A 22,545-nucleotide genomic window follows, 5' to 3' on the forward strand; every position below is an offset into this window, starting at 1 on the left:
CATGTGTGTTGCTAAGGCACTTTTTTTAGTGATTTTTATAGCACACTTATAAGAATGATGCATTTTAGTTACATGTATTGTTTTTAGAAACTAGACTTCCATTATTCATATGTTAATGAATTTGTTGGACTGGTTCATGAACCCAGGACAGGAGATGATGATACAGGAAGTAGATGGAGGGAAAAAAAAGTAATTTTTAATGTGTCATTGGTTTACTGCAAATAACCTTTAAAGAAGCTGAGCCTATCATCTACTAGGACCCCCAGGTCCTTTTCCATCCTAGATTTCCCCAGAGGTTCTCCCCCAGTGTATAGATTGCATTCATATTTTTGCCACCCAAATGCATTATTTAAAATTTTTCTACATTGAACCTCATTTGCCATGTAGTTGCCCACCTCATTAATTTGTTCAGATCTTTTTGCAAGGTTTCCACAGCCTGCGGAGAATTTATTGCCCTGCTTAGCTTAGTATCGTCTGCAAATACAGACGTTTCACTTCTTACCTCATCCTCCAGGTCGTTCATGAAGAAATTAAACAGGATTGATCCCAGCACAGGATCCTGGGGGACCCCACTACCCACCCCTGATTATTTTGAGTATTCCCCATTTATCACCACCCTCTGAACTTGCCCTTGTAGTCAGTTTTCAATGTACTCACCCTATGGTCCATGCCAACAGACCCTATTTTGTACAGTAAACGTTTATATGGAACTGTGTCAAATGCTTTTGCAAAATACAGATACACCATGTCCACGGGCCTTCCTTTATCTAGATGGCAACTCACCTCCTCATAGAAGGTTAATAGATTGGTTTGAATCCCTTTCCCAGGGACACCAACCTCTCTCTTTTTATAATACATGGGAAAAGACCCCAAAAAATCGAAGGCGGCAAAACAATAACTAGGGATGTCCCGATACCGATACTAGTATCGGTACCGGTACCGATACTGAGCATTTCCCCGAAATGTACTCGGGGGAAATGCTCCGATGCCTCAGTCGATACCTGGGCAGGCAGGGGCGTTGCAAGTCTTCTCCCCCGTGCTCCATGCAGTCTTTCCTCCCCTCCCATGCTCCGTGCAGTCTCTCCTCCCCTCCCGTTCTCCGTGCAGTCTTTCCTCCCCTCCCGTGCTCCGTGCAGTCTTTCCTCCCCCCGCGCTCCATGCCGCTCTTCTCTCCCCCTGTCAGTTCCGCTATCCCCCCCCATCCGTGCCGCTCTTCTCTCCCCCCATCCGTGTCGCTTCTCTCTCCCCCCAGTCCATGTCGCTCTTCTCTCCCCCCCGTCCATGCCGCTCTCCCCCCTCAATTTGTGAGGATGGAGAGCGGAGGTAGGAGCCGCTAAATCCGGCTCCTACCTTTTCTGAATGGACAGAGTCAGTGATCACTGACTCTGTCCATTCACATAACTGAGCATCGTAACCTGTGTTTACGATGCTTCAGTTTATGAATGGAGAGGAGCTTCCCTCCATTCATTTCAGCTGAGGCTGCAGAGAAAGGGACTGGGGAATCTGTGTCCTTAGTCCCTTTCTCTGTCTTAAAGGGGAGATGTCAGAGGTCTTTTAAGACCCCTGATATCTCACCAAAGACCCCCAACAGGGCTGATAAAAAAAATTGCAATAAATATAAAAAACAAAAGTAAATAAAAAAAAAAACACACTGACAATTCACTCCCCCCCCCCAAAAATAAAAAATAAAAAAAATCACGGTAAAAAAAAAAATTGTAAAAAAAAAAATTGTAAAAAAAATATAAAAAAAAAACGCCACTGTCACATGACATTAAAAAAAGTATCGGTATTCAGTATCGGCGAGTACTTGAAAAAAAGTATCGGTACTTGTACTCGGTCTCAAAAAAGTGGTATCGGGACAACCCTAAAAACCCCTTCTCCCTGACTTGGGCAGCCAAGCTGGCTAGCTAACTACAGTAGGTAACCTGCCTACAAGCAACCAAAATCTCATATCTGCTCATCGGTGCAGGTGTTATAGAAGATCACAGGAGTTGTGGGATCTCCTTGCAGTTCAGCTGGGGAGAGAGGCAACAAGAGTATGTTTTTGTCCATTTTTTTTCTGTAAGTGGAAAACCTTGTTTAAATAAACCTCATGGTGTCCTTCTTAATCTATGGGGTATAAACAATGTTTACAAAGTACAGTAAAATAAAATGAACTGAGTAGAATTACTTGCTTCAAGCTCATAATACACCAAGAGAGACCCATCAAAGACAATGGAGTATTGAATTCCACTTAGAGTCCGTCTGGGAGCATGGCACTTAGAGAACATCTTTTTAATGGCCCAATGAGATCTTTACAATGGAAGTAATTACTGATATGAGAACATTCGTATGTAACACATACACACAGGATCCTTTTCCTAATCCTCATATACTTTATACTTATTTAAAATCCAAAGCTTAAGTGTCTCCACTCTTTTAGATGTAAGCAACGTGGACAATTCTAAACTCCCCTGTGGATGTTTGTTACTGTATTGCTGTTTTAACAAAGCAGTTGAAACTTCTGGCACTGGTCCCAACCCTAAATAGTTCAATCTCATGACTGTACTTAAACTTCTTACACATGCATCAATTTAAAAGTCCGGCTGATTAATAATGGTGTCTTTGGTAATGCATTTAGCTTTGAAGAATATGCAGAGCAGACAAAAACAAACCTGTGTTTTCACTAATTGGCACAATTATGGGTATTATCTGCCTACACGTTTTGCTTAAACAGAAACGGTATTTAATATACATGATGCTCCTACCGCACAGTCATAAATATACATGCTAAGCTATGTAGCTTATACATTCATTGAACCCTTTTCTAAGAAATAAGCATGCAATTCTGTGTTATTCATTATGTGCAGTGGTAATGTTCTATATTGGGTTCATGGCAGTAGCAATTACACAGCCCACGAGTCTTAAACTTTTTTTTTTCTTTTATTGGAAGGCTTTACAGCATTTATAGAGAAGAAAGGATTCCCTTAAGAAGAATTATTATGTTCAAGGTAAGTATGATTTACTAAAATAAAGACGCAGTTTTGTATATCACACCAAACGACAGATAAATTGTATTCAATTTACATAGTTAAATAGTTGGTAAGGCTGAATAAAGAAACCCGTCTATCCAGTTCAACCTGTGTGGGTGTGTTTGCATTTATGCCTCTACCACTTCCCATATCGCTGTATATTGTGTTCAATATCATGCCCAGCTAAAAAAAAATTTTAAAGTATCACCACATTCCACTGACATCATGGATTTTGTAGCGGAGTTCCACAGCCTTACCATTCTAACAGTAAAGAACCCCTACCCAGTCTAAGGTTGAACTGCTTCTCATCCAGCTCCATTGAGTGACCACATGTCCTCTTGAGCAGCATAAGACTGAATACTTTGGTCTCATTGAGAAGCATAGTGATACATATTCTAATAGCTGCCAGATTAACCCTTACTTCAAAATGGAAAACTGCCCAGGTTCCCAAGCTAATCGAGGTAATACAGAGGGTCTCTACACAACACTCATATGAAAAATACTTTTCCATTCAGTCTGGCAATTCCCGTTCTTTCCACGAACAATGGCTTCCTTGGACTTCTAAATTTCCTAAATAAGGTACTCCTCTCAACTGTCTAGTGACAACCAATGTGGGCTCATTTGGTACAGATGTTTTATGTTTTATGTGTTAATTATTTTCTTTTTGTTACTCTTTAATTACTTTTATGATTTCTATAATCCATGTCATTGCATTACGGATGATAATGGTTTGCGTATGGTGATCCCAACCTCTGCATGTGGAGCCCGCCCATTCGGGTCGGGCCTGCAGGTAGTGGTCTTTCACCCTGAATAGGCACTAAAAGAAACATGCCTTATTACAACAATATTTGATTGATTTACTAAAATACACCGCAGGTTACTAGCTTCTCTCTTTGTAGGGGACCGTGGCTCCACATTGTGTAGTAGGATGCGCGGTCTCCGACCCTGAATTCTCCTTTGCAACATGTGGTAACTTTACCTTGTGCATCATAGAATGTATTGTGACTAGTTGACTATCTTTTTGTGGACCTGCGTTGTCCTCTTTTTGATGTCTTGCCTATGCTATGTTCTTTTATAAAACCTAATAAAAACCAATTGAAAAGACTGAATACTTTTCTCCATATGCTAGAATCACCATTTAAATATTTATATATCATATATCTATCATATCTCCAAGGAGTATCCAAGGAAAATAAGCTTAATTAGCTAGATTCAGAGAGATCGGCATATCTTTTGGCCGGCGTAGCGCATCCCATTTGCACTACGCTGACGTAACATAGTGAGTTTATAAAATGATATTTCACAGGTATTGTGAAAACTGAGAAATATTGGTTTTATACTTTTATATACAGGCCTTCCTGCTGAAGGACTGGTCCAACAATGCACATGAATTCCATGTGGTTTCCTCCCATATCGCTCTCAATATGCAAATGTAGATTTCAATTCAAAAGGCTTCATAGACCTTTTAGTGTATAATACAAGTCTCCATACTGTGAAACAATTGTTTTCACAACAATATAATTTAAGCAATTTTCCAAATCATTCAGCTGTTCAAAACTATTGACAGAGAAAGATTTATTATGGTTGGAAGTGAGAGGAAAAGTAATTTCAGGGGTAATCAGAGGTTTTTACAGGTCTGGAATACAGAGAGAGAGGGATGAATATGTATAAAGATACAAGCACATGTTTGAGCATGCTATATGTATTGAGATGATCCCAAATCCAGAGTGCATGCTCACAAGCTTTCAATTCCTTGAACAAAAGTTTTTTTTCTCTGTATACATAATAGAACCATTTCATTTTACAGCTTAAAGAATATGTTAACACAACATTACATATTCCTGATATGTGTCTGCTATACAATACCATGTACTTGTATGAAAAAGTCTTCTGTTCTCTTTGTATTGCTTTCTTTGTGTGGAATCCCTGTTGCCCCTGCTAGTCCCTCTGCTTTCTTATTTCAAACTGACTGCCCTAGGCATGAAAGCACAGCATGGTCAGTTTTCTAGCTGCGCTGGGATCTCCGCCTGCTTTCCTCCAATGGTTAGACTTGTGCTGACATGCCCCTCCTGTCTACTTTCACAGTCATGCAATGAGAAGATCAGTGTCCTGATGTTCCTCCTCCCCCAGCTCTATGAACTCCTTATGCCAGGGATATGCAATTAGCGGACCTCCAGCTGTTGCAAAACTACCCATCGTGCCTCTGCCTCTGCATGTCATGCTTGTGGCTGTCAGAGTCTTGCTATGCCTCATGGGACTTGAAGTTCTGCAACAGCTTCAGGTCCGCTAATTGCATATCCCTGCCTTATGCAGTTGAGAACCAAGGTTATGTGATCACTTATGAAAATAAGTTTTTACAAAGTGTTTTTATATATATATATATATATATATATATATATATATATATATATATATATATATATATATATATATATACACACACACAAATGTTATGGGGTGTTGTACAACATGAGGGTTTACATACTGTATACTTTGCAATTATGTTTTGTTCAACAGCTAAATCCCAAATGTATACACACAAATACACACATGCACTGAATGCCAACACATGCATAAATAGCTAGTTCAATTTTCTTTGAAATTAGAAAAGGATAGGATCACACCATATGTGTTGGGCTGCATTGGGAAGCCGTGCGCAAACGTAGTTCCAACACAAATACAAGGCAAAAAATGCTGAAATGACTGTTTACAGGGTATCGAGACATAGGCCCAGATTCACATACACCGGCCCATATTTATGCCGGCGTAGCGTATCGAATATATGCTACGCCGACGCAGCGCAGACAGGCAAGCACAGTATTCAGGAAGCCAGTGCTCCCACTCGCTATCAAATCTACACTGGGTTTCCTCGGCGTAAGCCAGCGTAGGTGGAAGTGGGCCTGAGCCATGCTAAGGAGGCGTGACCCCATGCAAATGATGGGCCAAGCACCATAGAAGTACTTAAAATTAACGGCCCATGCGCCGTCCCGTGGCCGCATCCCAGTGCACATGCTCAGAATCATGTCGAATCATCAGCCGGAGATACATCGAATCACTGCCTACGACGTGAACGTAACCTACGCCTAGCCATATTCACGTACTACGTAAACAACGTAAAATATGACGGCTCTGTTCCCTGGTCCATACCTATGCATGAGTTGCGCCTCCTATATGGGGAATAACAATCCAGAGTAGACACACAGACAGAATTCTCACCGCTCCAGGTGAGCCTCGTGATGATCAGGGGTTGTTGAACCACCAGGGTGCTGGCAATGCGGTAATGGCAAAAAACAAAAGAACAAAAGCTGAACAGCCGCACTCCAAAATTTTCTTTAAAAGAGATGTCTTTATTTTCAACTGTGCATACAGTCACTGCAAGCCCACAAAAATCAGTATGGCCAACGTTTCGCACTGGCGTCAGTGCTTAGTCATGCTTGAGCCATGACTAAGCACTGACGCCAGTGCGAAACGTTGGCCATACTGATTTTTGTGGGCTTGCAGTGACTGTATGCACAGTTGAAAATAAAGACATCTCTTTTAAAGAAAATTTTGGAGTGCGGCTGTCCAGCTTTTGTTCTTTTGTTTTTTGCTATATGGGGAATAACTTTACGCCGGATGTACGACTTACGCAAACCGCGTATATTATGCGCTGGGCGCAACTACATTCGTGAATCAGCGTATCTCCCTCATTTGCATATGTGCATAGAAAATCAATGGGAACGGAAAATGCGCCCAGCGTAAATATGCGCCCACGATACGACGGCGTAGGCAAGTTACGTCGCTTGTAGGAAGCCTATTTTTAGGCGTATCTCAGATTGTGGGCACGGCGCACAGATACGACGGCGCATAATTACACTTACGCAGCGTATTTCGAGATACGTCAGCGTAATTGCTTTGTGAATCCGGGCCATAATAGTTAACTGATTACTTTTAAAAATGATTAAAAATAGATAAAAATCAATCATATGATGTACCTGTAGTTTCAGCTTCGTTTTCGCATGCTGTTTCATGCTTCTGTGATGAACAGAGACAAAGAGCCAATACAGGGTAGTGATGGTTTGTAAAACTAAACTGATTGGTGTTGAGGGGTTTTAGACACACAGTAATCACACCTCATTGATTAGTGACCACAGAGAGAAAGCTCCCATGACTTTTTTCATCAAGAAACAGACAACCAGGAAGTGTTCAGAACAGAGAAGTATTACAGCAACATCAGAGCAAAAACAAACAATGAGGAGATGAAACCAGGACTGCAGTAAGGTAAAGGAAGCTATTTAGCTAAAAAAAAAATCCTTTAGTGACCCTTTAATCCCTATCGTATCATGTTAGTTCCACCATACTGTGGAGGAGCACGCAGTACTTTTTTCAGCACAGTTTGTTGGGATGCAATCCACCACATGGCACCATGTTGCAGCCGATAGACCTATTGAAATGTTACTCTGGGGCAGATTTACTAAAACTGGAACACAAGAATCTTGGGCAGCTGTGCATCGTAACCAAACAGCTTCTAACTTCAGCTTGTTCAATCAAGCTTTGACAATGAGCCCTCGTTCACATTGGAGCGACTTGTCATGTGATTTGACAGGTCACCCTATTGTTGGCAATGGCACAGTTTAAATCAGCGATTTTTGGCACGTCTTGGACAGACATCTGTGCATGAAGCCGTATAGATGTCTTCCAAGTCACACCTTAAGTTGCACCGACATGCGGCTTTGAAATTGTGCAATTTCAGATAAGGTCAGATAAGGTCGCACAATTTCAAAGCTGCATTCAATGTGAGCAAGAGCTAAAACCTAGAAGTTCGTGGGTTACTATGTACAGCTGCATCAGATTCTGTGTGCACCAGTTTTAATAAATCTCCCCCTCTGTGACATTGGAAATAAAGTTCCCACAAGAAAATTAAACAGTACAATTTTGTGTTTTCAAAGTGTCTCCATTTCTCCTGCATCCAGAGTGGAGACACCCTAAAACAGGAACTGCGTTACTGGTCGACCACCAGGTGAAAAAAAATGCAGCCACCACATTGAAAAACTGGTAAACTGCAATATATTGATGGACCAGTGTGTGCCTTTATAGCATTTCTGTTTTGGGGTTTGATATCCCTTTAACAGCTTCCTGAGAATGGCTCTTCTGCGCAAATCACTGTATATATACTGCAGCTGCTTTAAGAGCCATAGCAGGCGCGGAACCCAATGCACATGGCTGGCAGGGGCGATCCTCACCGGTCAGCCCTGATTGCGAGGCACGAGAGCAGGAACAGGGATTTGTGTGTGTAAACACACAAATCCCTGTCCTGTCAGGAAAGGAGAATCAGATTGTGTGTTCCTACTAAGTAGGAACAACGATCTGTCTTCTCCTCCAGTCAGTCTAATCCCCTAACAGTTAGAACACACCTAGGGAACACACACTTAACCCTTTAATCGCCCGCCCCCTAGTGTTAACCTCTTCCCTGCCAGTGACAATTATACAGTAATCAGTGGCTATTTTTAGCTCTGATCGATGTATATTTGTCAATGGTCCTAAAAAAGTTTCAACAGTGTCTGGTCTGTCTGCCGAAATGTCGCAGTCCGGATAAAAATTGCTCATTGTCTCCATTACTAGTAAAAAAAATATATATATGTATATATATATATATATATATATATATATATATATATATATATTAAACATTCCATAAATCTATCCCCTATTTTGTGTATGCTATAACATTTGCGCAAACCACTCAATCTATGCTTATTTTGATTTTTACCAAAAATATGTAGAACTGGGGGAATTTTTTTTTTTTTCTTATTGGGATATTTATTATAGTAAAAGTAGAAAATATTGTGTTTTTTCAAAATTGGAGCTCTTCTTTTGTTTATAGCGCAAAACATAAAACAACAGAGGTGATCAAATACCACCAAAAGAAAACTCTATCTATGGGAAAAAAGGATGTACATTTTGTTTGGTTAAAGCGTCGCACGACCGCACAATTGTCGCACAATTGTCAGTTAAAGCGACGTAGGATGAAAGAAAAATCCTGGATCGCCGCACTCCTCAAAAAACGATGTATTCAAAACATAGAAAAAAAAAATTGCAAATAGAAAAAACAGCCAAAATTCATGCAGTCAAACAATAAGTGGACTAGGAAAAAAGAGCTGTTTCGCATCATGTGATGCTTACTCGTAAAGCGACGTAGTGTCGTATTGCAAAAAATGGCCTGGTCAGGAAGGGGGCAAATTCTTCCGGGGCTGAAGTGGTTAAAGCAGCATTACCCCCAAAAATAAAAACCCCAGTAGTGATTAAATACCGCCAAAAGAAAGCTCTATTTGTGTGAAAAAAAATGCAAAAAATGTCATATGGGTACAGTGTAGCATGGCCGCGCAATTGTCATTCAAAGTGTGACAGCGCTAAAATCTGGAAATTAGTCTGGGCAGGAAGGGGGTTTAAGTGCCCTGTAGGCAAGTGGTTAACTTTCTCTACATTTATTTGACTGTGGGTTTGAAAACGCTTTAGTTTAATAACCTTTTTTACATTTATACTATTTGAAAATACATAGCCACCACAAAACAGTACAACTGATAGCAATTACATATTTTATTTCTATTAATAAAGCTAACTCTTTATTAGGTAAGGGGGAGGGCATTAGTATCCCCCATCATAATCAACCACTTTGGTTCAAAGTACCTATTAACTAATGGGAAATTATAATAGAGGAACACTGGAAGTACATTTGACATCCACATAAATATCAAATGAATGAGCTTTGATCAGATGTATTATAGCGAATACTAAATGAATTGATAGTGATGGACCTCTTAAAAGGTTTCCTGATAGTGTGTGCTGAATATATTTTCTTTTTCTTTTATGTTCTGCTTAGGAAATAAAGAAAAAAAATGTATCTTCCTCTGTTCGACCTCATGACTAAAATGATAATGTCTTCCGCCAAACTCTCTCACATTTCAATGGATACAATCACTCAACAAAACCTATAACTGAAGATATATATTATACATTTTTATGATGCACACCTATCCACCTGTTGGTATGGATTAAAAATGTATTTGGGTGCAAGCTGTTTTTTTTGTGTTAGGTGACAAGTGATGCATTTGAAGATTGCACGAGAGTTGTACCGAAAGTAATGCAAAAGTGGCCTTACTTTTTTTGTATTAACTTGCATGGCGGTGGATGCATGTGGATGGACTCCCTATTGTCAGGCTATATTTTGGGCAGGACTGAGATGATGTATGCCTCATTCTTGAACCTAATATATATATATATATGAGACACATTTTGAGTTACCTTTTCTGGGTACGGTACTACTCACCTAATCCTTGGGATCCATCCGAGGTCTTTCTGTTATACTGCCTTTAAAATTCTTGGGATCTATCTAAGGTCCATATATCCAACTGCCTCAAAATTGGGACCTATCTTTGGTTTCAACTTTTACACACTGAGCACAATTATAGCCATATCTGCTCCCATGCTCGCCCAGGGATATCTGTTTTGTGGCTGTTGGCTGGCTGTGCCTGACCTTCAAGCCTCGTACACACGGGCAGTTTTCTCAGCAAGAAAACAGCTGGCAGAGCTTTTTGCTGGAAAAAACGGTTGTGTGTATGTTTTCTCGTCGAGAAAACTGCCAGAAATCTCGACGAGAAAATCTAAATCTTCTCGTCGGGATTCTCGTCGGCCTGTTTCCCGACGAGAAATTTGTGTTTGTGTATGTGGCTACAAGCTTACCTGTCCTTCGCTAAGCCCGCGAATGCTCGATGAGACTTCGAGGCATGCGCGGTAGCTTACAAGGGTAGTGTAGAGTGAAGCAAGATGGCAGGGATGGCATCGAATGTGACAAGCGCATGTTCGTCGTGTTGATGACATCACCGCGTTCTTGCCATTCAAAATAACTATGGTTCTTTTAAATGTGCCGTGTGTACACTCGGCTTTGCAAGAAAAGCTTGCCAGGAATCTCGTCGGGAAAACCGACGGCTTTTTCCCCGACGAGATTTCCAGCTGTGTGTACGAGGCTTTAGTGTTTCATTCTCTCTTTTTTCTCCTGAAGAAGTAAGTAACCAGGACCACGTCGATATTTATTTTAGATCCATCCAGGATAATGTGTTATTAACCTGATTCACTGTATTCTGTATAAATGAAAAAAAATTGACCTGAAGACAAAATAGCCTAATAATAAATAATAAATTATGACATATCGATAAGAAAAAACAATAAATACAAACAATTGAAAGTGCAAGTCCAAACTAAAAGGCGAAACTAATCTTGCAATCGCATTTTGTGAAAATAATGTAGGTCCCGCATTAAAACACAGCAGGCAAATGAGTACTCTATGGTGTCCCACCAGAGCTCAGAGGCTCCTTACTGAATGATTTTGACCTCAAAACATAGAGATCAATTGCGCCTGGCTGTCATACAGCTATGATATCTTCAGGTTTCCTGGTTATCCAGCGCTCTGCAACAGAATCCCACAGGGCATAAAGATAACATAAAGGAAAACCCCATAGTGCAGTATTTAAAAAAAATATTTGAGTTTATTTAAAAATACCACTCACATAGAGAGATGAAAGACTGATAAATACACAGGGCCAGATTCAGATACGAGATACGACGGCGTATCTCCAGATACGCCGTCGTATCTCTGAGTGCGGGCCATCGTATCTATGCGCCTGATTCATAGAATCAGTTACGCATAGATTTCCCTAAGATCCGACCGGCGTAAGTGTCTTACACCGTCGTATCTTAGGCTGCATATTTACGCTGGCCGCTAGGTGGCGCTTCCGTATAGTTACGCAAGGAATATGCTAATTAGGTATTTACGCCGATTCAGAAACGTACGTCCCGCCGGTGCATTTTTTAACGTTGTTTACGTTAGGCTTTTTCCGGCGTAAAGTTACCCCTGCTTTATGAGGCGTAGCTAATGTTAAGTATGGACGTCTTTCCCGTGCCGAGTTTTGAAAATTTTACGTTGTTTGCGTAAGTCGTTCGCGAATAGGGCTTTGCGTAAGTTACGTTCACGTCGAAACCAATGAGGCTTTGCGGCGTAATTTCAAGCATGCGCACTGGGATTTTTTCACGAATGGCGCATGCGCCGTTCACAAAAAACTTAAAATAGGCGGGGTCAAGTGAAATTTAAATAAAACATGCCCACAACATCCTCATTTGAATTAGGCGGGCTTACGCCGCCACACATACGTTACGCCGCCGTAACTAAGGGCGCAAGTTCTTTCTGCATACGGAACTTGCTCCCAAAGTTACAGCAGCGTAACGTATCTGAGATACGTTACGCCCGCAGATAGATAGACGAATCTTTCTGAATCTGGCCCACAGAGTACAGCATGGCTGTGAGTCCACCAGCGTGCGTGATGATGTCACAAACCAAGCCCCGCCCAACACGATTCACTCCTTACTAAATTATTTTGATCTCAAAGCCAAGACATTAGTAATGTCTGGCTGTCACACAGCTATGATAGCCTCAGGTTTTCTGGGTAATCCAGTGCTTCACATCAAAATCACACAGGGCATGAAGAGAACATAGAGGCAAATCACATAGTGCGGTATTTTAAAACAGAATATATTTTTGTTAAGTTCAGCTTACATAAAGAAATGAAAGACTGGCAAATACACAGAGTACACCATGGATGAGACTGATGATGTCACAATCCAAGACCCATCCAACGCATTTTGTCAGTAGAAGGAGACTCACCTCATTCACCTGTGAATGGGCCCAACACCAATTACATGTGAGAACCCCAGTGTGGGTTTTATGTGATAAGCTTCATTAAAGCAATAGGAGACTGCTGACTCCCGCAGCTATACAGGGCCACCTGCAAACTATCTGCATCCAGGGCCATTCACTCACAGGCAATCGTTGAATGAGTGATCACATGCGAGTGGCTGCGATTATCTGCGGGAGGCGGCAACCTCTTATTGACTTCAATGGGGTTGCTTCCCGCTGTTAATTTCCGGAAACCCCCACATAAAACCTAACAACCCTAACACAATGCAAAGAGTTCAAAAACAGAACATACTCCACATTGGCCGATCATAGGTCTGCATAACATGGAAGCTGGCATCTTATTAGTTGCTATAGGCAAAGTATCAAATCTCTTTTCAACACCATTCAGTACGACTCACAGGTATAGACGTTAATGAATTGACTGCTTGTTCTTTTTCTGCTTGTTTCGTTTTCATCATTTATATTTTTATAGAAAAACTCAGCCTCTCCGAGATATGGTTTTATCATCTTGGTCCTTCATTTTAGTCTAATAAACAGTGAGTCCTGTCAAGTCACATTTTTCTCCACTGGATGCCTCAATGCTAATTTACACAAGATTTGAAAGGGAAGCGTTGCATCTGTTACGCAATATTAACAAGAAATGCCAAGCAGAGGAGGAAGAAAATTCAATGAAGGTGGCATTCCGCCAAGACAAGAAACTACACTGAACAACACAGAGATATTATAACCAGTTTAACAAGGAGCTACATCTTTAGCATGTATTTTTTCTCTGTAATTGACAAAACAAGTCTTTTGTGGCTGTAATTTTGAAGCAGATCAATATGAGAGGTCGCATACTAGCTTGCAGTGATGGTGCTGCCAATTCTTTCATTGCTAGCTCTAAGATAACTTTCTAAAATGGTTTAAATGTGTATGGCAACAGACAGGCTTTAGCGACCATATATAGCTTAAATTATAGAGGCAGTGGGGTTGATTTACTAAAGTTTAATAGGTCAAGAAAGTGCAGAGAAGGGCAATCAAACTGATAAGAGGCATGGAGGAGCTCAGATATGAGGAAATATTAGAGGAACTGAATTTATTCTCTCTTGAGAAGAGGAGATTAAGGGGGGATATGGTCATCATGTATAAATACATAAGTGGTCCATATAGTGAAATTTGGTGTTGAGTTATTCACTTTAAGGTCATCACAGAGGACAAGGCGACACTCTTTACATTTGGTGGAAAAAAGATTTAACCTCCAATTATGGAAAGGTTTTTTTACAGCAAGAGCTGTGAAAATGTGGAATAGGCCTCGTACACACGACCGAGTTTCTCGGCAAAAACCAGCAAGAAACTTGCTGGGAGATATTTTTTTGCCGAGGAAACTGTCGAGAAACTTGACGAGCCAAAAAGAAAGCATGTTCTCTATTTTCTTGATGAGAATAGAGAAAATTGGCTTGTCGAGCTTCGACGGCTTCACAAGGAACTCGACGAGCAAAACGATGTGTTTCGCCCGTCGAGTTTCTCCGTCGTGTGTACGAGGCCATAGACTCCCTTCAGAGATGGTTCTGGACAGCTCAGTAGATTGTTTTAAAAATAGGCCTGGATTCTTTCCTAGATACACATAATATAAATAAGATACTAAAATGTACAGGTGATGTGGATCTAGGGAATATCCAATTGACTTTTGGGGGTTTAGGAAGGAATTTTGTTCTCCTGCAGGAGCAAATTTGATCATGCTTTATTGTTTTTTTTTTTGTTTTTGTTTTTTTGCTTTACTCTGGATCGACTGTAGGAATAGGATTGTGTATATGGAGGTTTTGATTTGTGTGTGTGTGTGTTTTTTTCTTTTAGTTGAACTGGATGGAATTAAATAACTACATAACTATTCATAATTGTGCAAATCATAAAACAGTTATTTATAGCATGATAAGTATACAGTATAATCTAGATAATCTAAACTGATGCCTGCTGGGCACATTTATGAAGTGGCTGTTGCAACACCAATTATTCACTTGCACTGAGTATATAGCAGAGTAAAACTGATTTGTGGATCCCCATAAGAAGACCTTGATAAAAATGAGATGTGACATCTTGGGAAGGGCGGCACTTTATGGAACAGCTATTTCATGATTGAATGTTACCGTCATTTATAATATTCACAGAAAACATATTAGAACACCTTCTATGTAACAGTTGGCTAGAGTATGACGTTCATGTCATTTGTGTATATTATTCAGAACCATGTATATTAACAGTCTAGGTCCTCAGAACCTTTATACAGCAAAGCCAATATGTCTGTGTTTATTTTGATTATGGAAAAACCAATGTGATTTTTCAATACATCAGTGCAGTCCGCATCCAAGATGAAAAAATGAAATACAGTATGAAAACAACTACAGGCTAAGCCAGGTAGAGACTAAATTATAATCCAGACCTCATTCGAAAATGTATTGCTCAATAACACACCAGTTTTAAAACTGAACTAAATCCATTTAAAGGATAAGTTCAACTTTACAAAAAAGTAATAAATACACATATTTTTGTAGGTAAAAAAAATATGCATTTTTTTTTTTTTTGTTAGGGACCTGTAAAGCATTGCACCCACAATCAACAGGTTGTGGGTGTAATGCCACAGTCCTGTAGGTTGTCTGTGTATCTATTTGCCCATACCTCCGATACGAGAAAGCAGTTACACTTGAGACAGGAAGCTCAATGAACTACCATGAAGCTCAACAGCGCTGTGGTAGTTCATTGAGAACTACAAGGAAAGGCTGCCAGACCTTTCCATTTTCCTATTCATAGAACACTCTGGAGGAGCCCCGTACGGCCATGTCTTTTTTAGATTGTGACAGCTAGCCGGGGGAGAAGATCCCCTGGCTAGCTGACAGAACAGGGGATTGGGAGAGAGCAGGAGCATATGTAACATGTAACATTTTGCACCCTGAATATGGGTGTAACATGTAACATGTTATAAAAAGGAGAACATATCCTTTTCCCAAAACAGTTACATTCAAGGCATGCTTTGAATGATAACTGTGATGGTTCCTTGTGCTCTCAACCAAACTGTCAAGCCACCATGGTTGCTGTGATAATTAAACACATGTATAGCACCATGTTACTTGCAGTATAAAACAGAGGCTAAGATGGCAGCTTCCTTGGCTGTAAAGGACAGGAGGGTTTAGTTCCATTTTAGGTATATCATTAAGAATTTGAGCTGTCAAAGGACTTGTATTAAGTTTGACAAAAGAGTACATTTATAATATAAAGAACAGCATGCCAAAAAACTAAAGCCAGAAGTCTGAGTTGGTCATTATTCCAAAAGAGTTTCAAATATTTCGGGAACTTTACAAAAAAACATCTGTAATATATACAGCATCTAATAGCAACAGATAACAGAGAAACATCAGTAGAATAACCAGTCATCTGCAGATACATTGGCATAAGCTGTAACTTTATAATAGCATGAGATACAAATCCAAAGGACAAACTTGTCATCTTTTCTTACCTTTCATACCAAATTTGGAACGTCTTCCATATTTGTTGATGACTATGAACAGAACCACTAAAAGGACACATGCAAACGCTGCTAGGCCAACTGCTATTGAAACCTGTAAATAATTAGAAAAAAAAATGTTAACATCTTGAGTAACACAATTCAATTGAAGAGCTCTAAGTGAAGATTTATATCATATAAATATGATTACATTCCCCATACATTCAAAATGTAATTCTCATGTACGTCATTTTCACATATGTCTAATGAAAACATGCAGCGTGGAATACAGCATAGTATTTTCACATCCATACAGCATGCAATGATTTGTATTGTTAATATGTACTGATTGCTATATTTATGTAATGTTGAACACATTATAATGCATAGCACCTTTTGCTTTTTTTTTCTAGCAACATTCTTTTTAAAAACTATGGAAACAGATTTCCTTTAACCTAAATAGGCATATCGTATGTTCTTGGTAAATTATATTATACTGCCTCCCAAGTCCCCAGATGCATTTACAAATGCAATCTAGCCTTACCAAAATTAACATTTATTTGATATACATGAATGGTAGCAATAATAGTTATTACTCCCATGGGAAGGAGTTCTGTTGCTTAGAACTCTAAATGGATAGTGAAGAAACCACATATCAAAAGTCCTATTAGGTTTCCATTTAAGATAGTGGTACAACTTTCTCGTTAGTTAAGGTTTGGTTTTGAGAACTTCATTATTTTTTGTATAATGGTTTAAAGCATGCTTAGCCACAAACTGCAAATGAAAAAGTCTTGCGTAAGAGACAACATAATGAGGTAGTAGCTGGAAGTGCCTCTTCTGTAAAGGCCCCTGTTCCTGGTTTTGCTTTATTACTAATGGTCTTCTGCATATTACTACTTGGAAGGATCTAGAGAAGGAGTCTTCAAGCTTTCTAAACAAAGGGTCAGTTTACTTTCCTTCAAACTTTAGGGGGGGGGGGCTGTGGTCAATGGATTAGAAAATCTCCACGCATCAGTGGAAGCAAACAATGCCTCCAGCTTGGTGGTCAGTGGGAATAAAAAAAATACCTAGTAGTCAATAGGAGGAGGAATAGAGCCACATTATTGGTGTCAGCATAAGGAATAGTGCACAGTGGGCTAGGTAAAGGCAAGCAAAGGGCCATATCCAGCCCACGGGCCAAAGTTTGGGGACCACCGGGCTAGAACAGTGGGAATATATTGCAATTACAGTGGAACCTCGGATTGCAAGTAATGCAGTTAACGGGCGCTTTGTAATATGAGCACTGTATTTTAAAAAATCGTGACTCGCTTGGGGACCACCGGGCTAGAACAGTGGGAATATATTGCAATTACAGTGGAACCTCTGATTGCAACTAACACGGTTAACGAGCGTTTCGTAATACGAGCACTGCATTTTAAAAAATCGTGACTCGGTTTGCGAGTGTTGTCTTGCAAAACGAGTATGATTCAGGCCAAAGTAGTGTGCAGTACCGCTTTTGGCCTGAGGTGGGGGGCACCGGAGCTGAGCAGAGCCGAACGTCGCCGAATGGCGCCGTTCGGAAATGCATGGAAAGGCCCGATGACAGCACTGCTGACCTTGGCAAATGTTGGGTTGGAAGTCTATCCGAGGTTTGCCGAGGTCAGTTGTTTCTGAGGCTCTCCGGCGCCCCCCGCCTCTGGCTGCATGCAGCATTGCATCCCATTGAAGTCAATGCGGAACAAATTATTTTTGTTTACATTGACTTCAGTGGGGAAACTCGCTTTCATATGCAAGTACTTTGAAATACGAGCATACTCCTGGAACAGAAAATGCTCGTAATCCGAGGTTCCACTGTATATGAGAGGGAATATTTCCATTTACCCAAGATTCATTTGAAAAACTGCATGCATTTAGGTGAAACCATTATAAATAGAACCTAAAGATACATGACGTGGTCACTAGCAAAATGGATATCTCCAGTGGGTAGTTTATGTGGACATATTTATAAATTACTTTACAAAGAATTATCTAAACATGCAAAAGCAATACTGGCAAGGCATAGAAGAGACAAAGCATGCAAACTATAACAACAATTATGACTTTATTCTAAATGCTGGAGCTGGCTTCTGCTTCTGTACTGTAATGTTAGTTCCACTGTTTTAGACTAGGTTACATAATCATAATTAAAATTTGTAAAAATGTTTAATGACTTTTTTTCCAATAGGTCTTTGAATATCTTTGCTGAATACAATCTAAAAAAGTGCTACCATATACCCTACAACACAGTTCATATTCAGCCTGATTATATGGAATTTGGGGAATAAATCAATGTCATCTGCTATACTACTGTACATTCAGGAATTCCGAGGAGTTCTCAAGTTCCCAGGACAATTACAACTGTTGCTCGTAAGCTTTGACTAGGAAAACCAAATTTAAATTCTGGGGCAAATACCCAATGGGGCCTATGCTGGCACTGAAAATAACAGACAATTTATTTTCCTTCTACAGGTCAGTGTCTAATACCTTCTTGGTTTAGGGCTGCCATGGTGAAGGAGATTCACTATGGAACTATAATATATATTTTTTAATTTCCCTTCCAGAGGGCTGTGTGAGGTCTGGGTCTGCTTAGGGAGAAGTCTGGTTTTTGAGGGCAATGTCACACCTGGAATCTTGTTGCCAACAATTATCCAGGGATGGTGTCACAATATAGGGGAGAAAAATACCTATCTCCATTGTGTAGATGCCTTGCTGCCCCAGATGCGTGAGGAAATGCATTCTAGCTGTCATTGGAAATTCTGCAGTGTTTCCATCAGTGAGGGAGGAACACCATTGAAGCAAGTAAGTACCCCTCTCTTCTTTTTTCCAGTCCTGTTGCTGGCAAGCTTCAGCCATTGCTGGTAGAGTGGATCACTATCATTTCTTGTTTCTCCACAAGTACTGATGTCAATGATACTGCAGAAGCACCATACAAACGACAAGCTAAATTGATCTTTATGGGGGGGGGGCGATGGGGAGAGTGTGTGGTCTTTTTAAAGACCCTAGTAGAGATCTCCCCCTTCCTGATTCAAACCTGGGCAATGTGATGATGCTGGCTCTCTGGAATATATATTGGGGGAAGAGGGGGTGCCCCACTGACACCAAAGCTGAAGGGGAGTGGTAATGTGTCCCATTGACACTCTTGCTGTGGAGGAAGAGGGGTGGTGGCGGTTGTGGTGGTGGTTGTGGTGGTGGTGTGTGTGCGTGTTTGTGAGGGGGGGGGGGTTAATGCATCCTACTGACACCAATGCTGTTGGGGATGGAGAAGGGTTAAAGTGTCCTTCTCAAACCAATGCTGGGGGAGAGTGCATGAGTTGCTAAATCATTTTTTATAGTGTAGATAGGGGATACAACCCATGAAAGTTTATTGTTTGTGTTGTCTGTGTGTCATTGGGGAGATTTCCCTACACTTCTTGTTCCGGAAAACACATCAAGGAATAGGAGAATCTACAGAAGAGCCATCAAAGCTATTGTGCCACCTCTCTATTAGAGCTGTTCTTTAAGCAAAATACCAGGCAAAATACTAGGCTTGTAAGATTTTAAATTTAAGGCAGTAAGAAAGCCAGTCAGAAAAAAAAGAAGAAGATTTATTGAGGGTGCAAAATTACATTTCACTTGGGTACTTATTCTATTCTCATGGTATTATAGCACTATGTATTTTTCAAGCCTAACTCCCAAGCAAAATGACAGATATTCAGCATGCTGTATGTCATGGGCGAGAAACTCGTCTGAGTGCCTAATTTAATTAAATAGGTTCTTATACTCCACAGTTATGATCATGTAAACATTTTGAAAGTGTTTAGAAGCACTCCTTTCATTGGCAATGTAGAGATTACCATAGAATATGCATCAAGACTGCAGGATTTGTGCTCAGATCCCGTTTACATTCAGTTCATTATCTGTACAGAAGCCGCCAGTGTTAGAAAAATACATTAAAAGCTGAGGCTGTGTTTTCTTAAGACATCAAAATTTAACTCACGCCAAAAGTGTCCTCTTCTGGTTTATGAGTCACGCTGATTGGAGGCGTGGGACTTATTCCAAAATCTGCTACTGAAACAAAAGGAGTTGAATAATTCTATGAACAATGTATTATTATTCTCCTTATGCACTGCCTGCTTAAAAGGCCACCAACTATTTTTATCACAGGGTTCAGATAATTGGATAGCAGCAGACATACCACTGCATTTCACTACCTAGGGACCTGTCTTATTTTGAATATAAATGTACATTTGCCTCGGGAGGTTTAAAAGGCTTTGTAATAGAACTCAAGGATAATCAAATATGGACATCTTCAAACGTATTATAGAGAAAAAGCATGCTGGTTAGTTTGCTGCTGTGACCTTAACTTCCATTTTTTTTTGTGGCCTTGGAGACTTATGTTCCATTAACAATGAAGATAAAGTTAACAAGGAATGCTGCAATTCTTGGCTGAACATATATTGGTGAGTATAGGGATTTCTCTGGCAAGACCCCCTTTGGTTTCCTGTCAACATGATCTATTAGGCATTTGGCAAAGGGAGACCAAACCCATCAGACCTAGCCTGTGAATTGTGCTTAATGGAGCAGCCCCGTATATTTAATAGAGCAGTAAGAACAAGTACGTACCTGAAACAAAATAGTCAGTATTCTCTGTAAAAAGGACAGACAAGTAAATGTCAGATTTAGTAAAGCAGAAAAAAATATGCAGTACCTAAATCAGAAAACTAAGGTTCTAAGGATAAAGAAATAAATCTTTGAAACAGATAGTCATATGCTAGTATACATACATATATGTGTGTGAGTCCTAAGAGCATTTCTGGATTTCTACATGAATGGTTCCTAAAATGTGATCTGACCTTTATTTGAGGATAATAGTAATAAAGACAGTTTGTGTAATGAATCAAACATACATTTTACATTTCCATACCTATATTCAATGTGTATATCTATATTGAGCAAATGGCTTAAACATACAAGGTCATTCATGGATAAGGTACATGAATCTCAATGTCAATGAGCTACTGTAAGTGTTGCGGTCAGTCTTAGGGTGGGGTTAACCTACTTCAACCAATCTTAATAAAGCACAATATGCTGATGCTGCAATATACATCAGGATGATTTATTACATATATTCTCGCCTTGCCTTTGGCTACACACTTTCTGGACCCAGGTACATGCTTATTCCCAAAAGTTCACTGACTGTACAATTCCCCAAGACCCCGGTTTCTTTCTCCTCTTTCACAATGACTTTTCAATTAAACTATATAAAAAAATACATCATTATCTACCTGGTAAATGTATTCCGGCCTTATGGAATTCTACCTTCTTACCCACAGTTCGACAAGGGTTCCGCTACATAGAGGATATTGAACATATGTAGGATCTAACAAACTCTCTCAAAGGGACTACCATAACATTTTACATAACATGGTTTTACTGGTTCGATTTCTCCTACTCAAAAGAAATCAAATAAATAATGGGTGACACACCTTTACAGGTATCGGGGAACTCATAGATAGCCAACACCAGTGTAACAACCTTAACAAACCTTCTTGGTTATCAATAAAACGTATACAGTAAGGTCCTACGGACACTAACTGGCAAGAACTTCCTCCTGCCCAACCCAGATCCCTATACCCTTCTCCTTCCCGCTTCTCCCCTCCCCTATATTTCTCTTATGGCTCTCTTATTACTTTCTTTATTTTTCTAAATCTTCAGACTACATCTAGCCCTCAAGTTCCACCATTAAGTGGGGATTTTATATTATATATTATGGTAATCATGACACATGTGAATCCTGTTTAAGTTAGTTGCTAATGCTCAAGACATTCCTTCTTTACTGTCCGATGTGTGGCAGATCTACATAACCAATGGAATGATGCTCCCTATTGGGTTTACCTTTAAGGGGGGGGGGGGGGGTTGAGATTGAGCTGCCATGTCCTCACTTAGCATTTATACACCGTTGATAAACAATTTCTTACAATGTGTCCTTTGTGTTTGACTGGCCTCACTGGGTCTACAGTTTTCTGTGTATCCTGCTGCTGTTTGTATGCTTACTATAAACTGTTACGATAAATAAATAATGCATTAAAAAAAGTACAATGTAGTGTGATTAAATATGATTTCAAAGGACCTCAGAAGAACTTTTGTTAAAGCTTGGAAGCCTGGAAAGGTTTATGAAACTATATCTAAGGAAATTTAGCACAATTGCTACTCTACCTAAGAGTGAGCATACCGCACACAGCAGTATAAGGGCACTTCTTAAAATTCTTTTAAAATCCTTATACATGTAACAAAGAACCTTGGGCTGGTAAGGATCGGAAGGAATTTCTTAACCT

At 40.0% G+C, this 22,545-nt stretch overlaps 1 protein-coding gene across 10 annotated transcripts in view; it reads right to left on the reverse strand.

The window, feature by feature from the left end:
• NTRK3 (neurotrophic receptor tyrosine kinase 3) overlaps positions 1–22,545 on the reverse strand; it is a 936,199-nt gene that overhangs the window by 439,386 nt on the left and 474,268 nt on the right. For 5 of the 10 annotated variants that reach the window (XM_040342395.1, XM_040342394.1, XM_040342393.1 and 2 more), the window contains 3 exons: positions 20,834–20,857; positions 20,208–20,278; positions 16,226–16,328 (listed from right to left, as the gene is read on the reverse strand). In XM_040342395.1, coding sequence (XP_040198329.1) covers positions 16,226–16,328; positions 20,208–20,278; positions 20,834–20,857 — 198 coding nt within the window. The remainder of the gene's footprint in view (positions 1–16,225; positions 16,329–20,207; positions 20,279–20,833; positions 20,858–22,545) is intronic. The other 5 variants (XM_040342387.1, XM_040342386.1, XM_040342396.1 and 2 more) reach the window with 3 other exon arrangements.

This window comes from Rana temporaria, chromosome 3, assembly GCF_905171775.1.
Source record: "Rana temporaria chromosome 3, aRanTem1.1, whole genome shotgun sequence".
In the NCBI taxonomy this organism is placed as follows: Eukaryota; Metazoa; Chordata; class Amphibia; order Anura; family Ranidae; genus Rana; species Rana temporaria.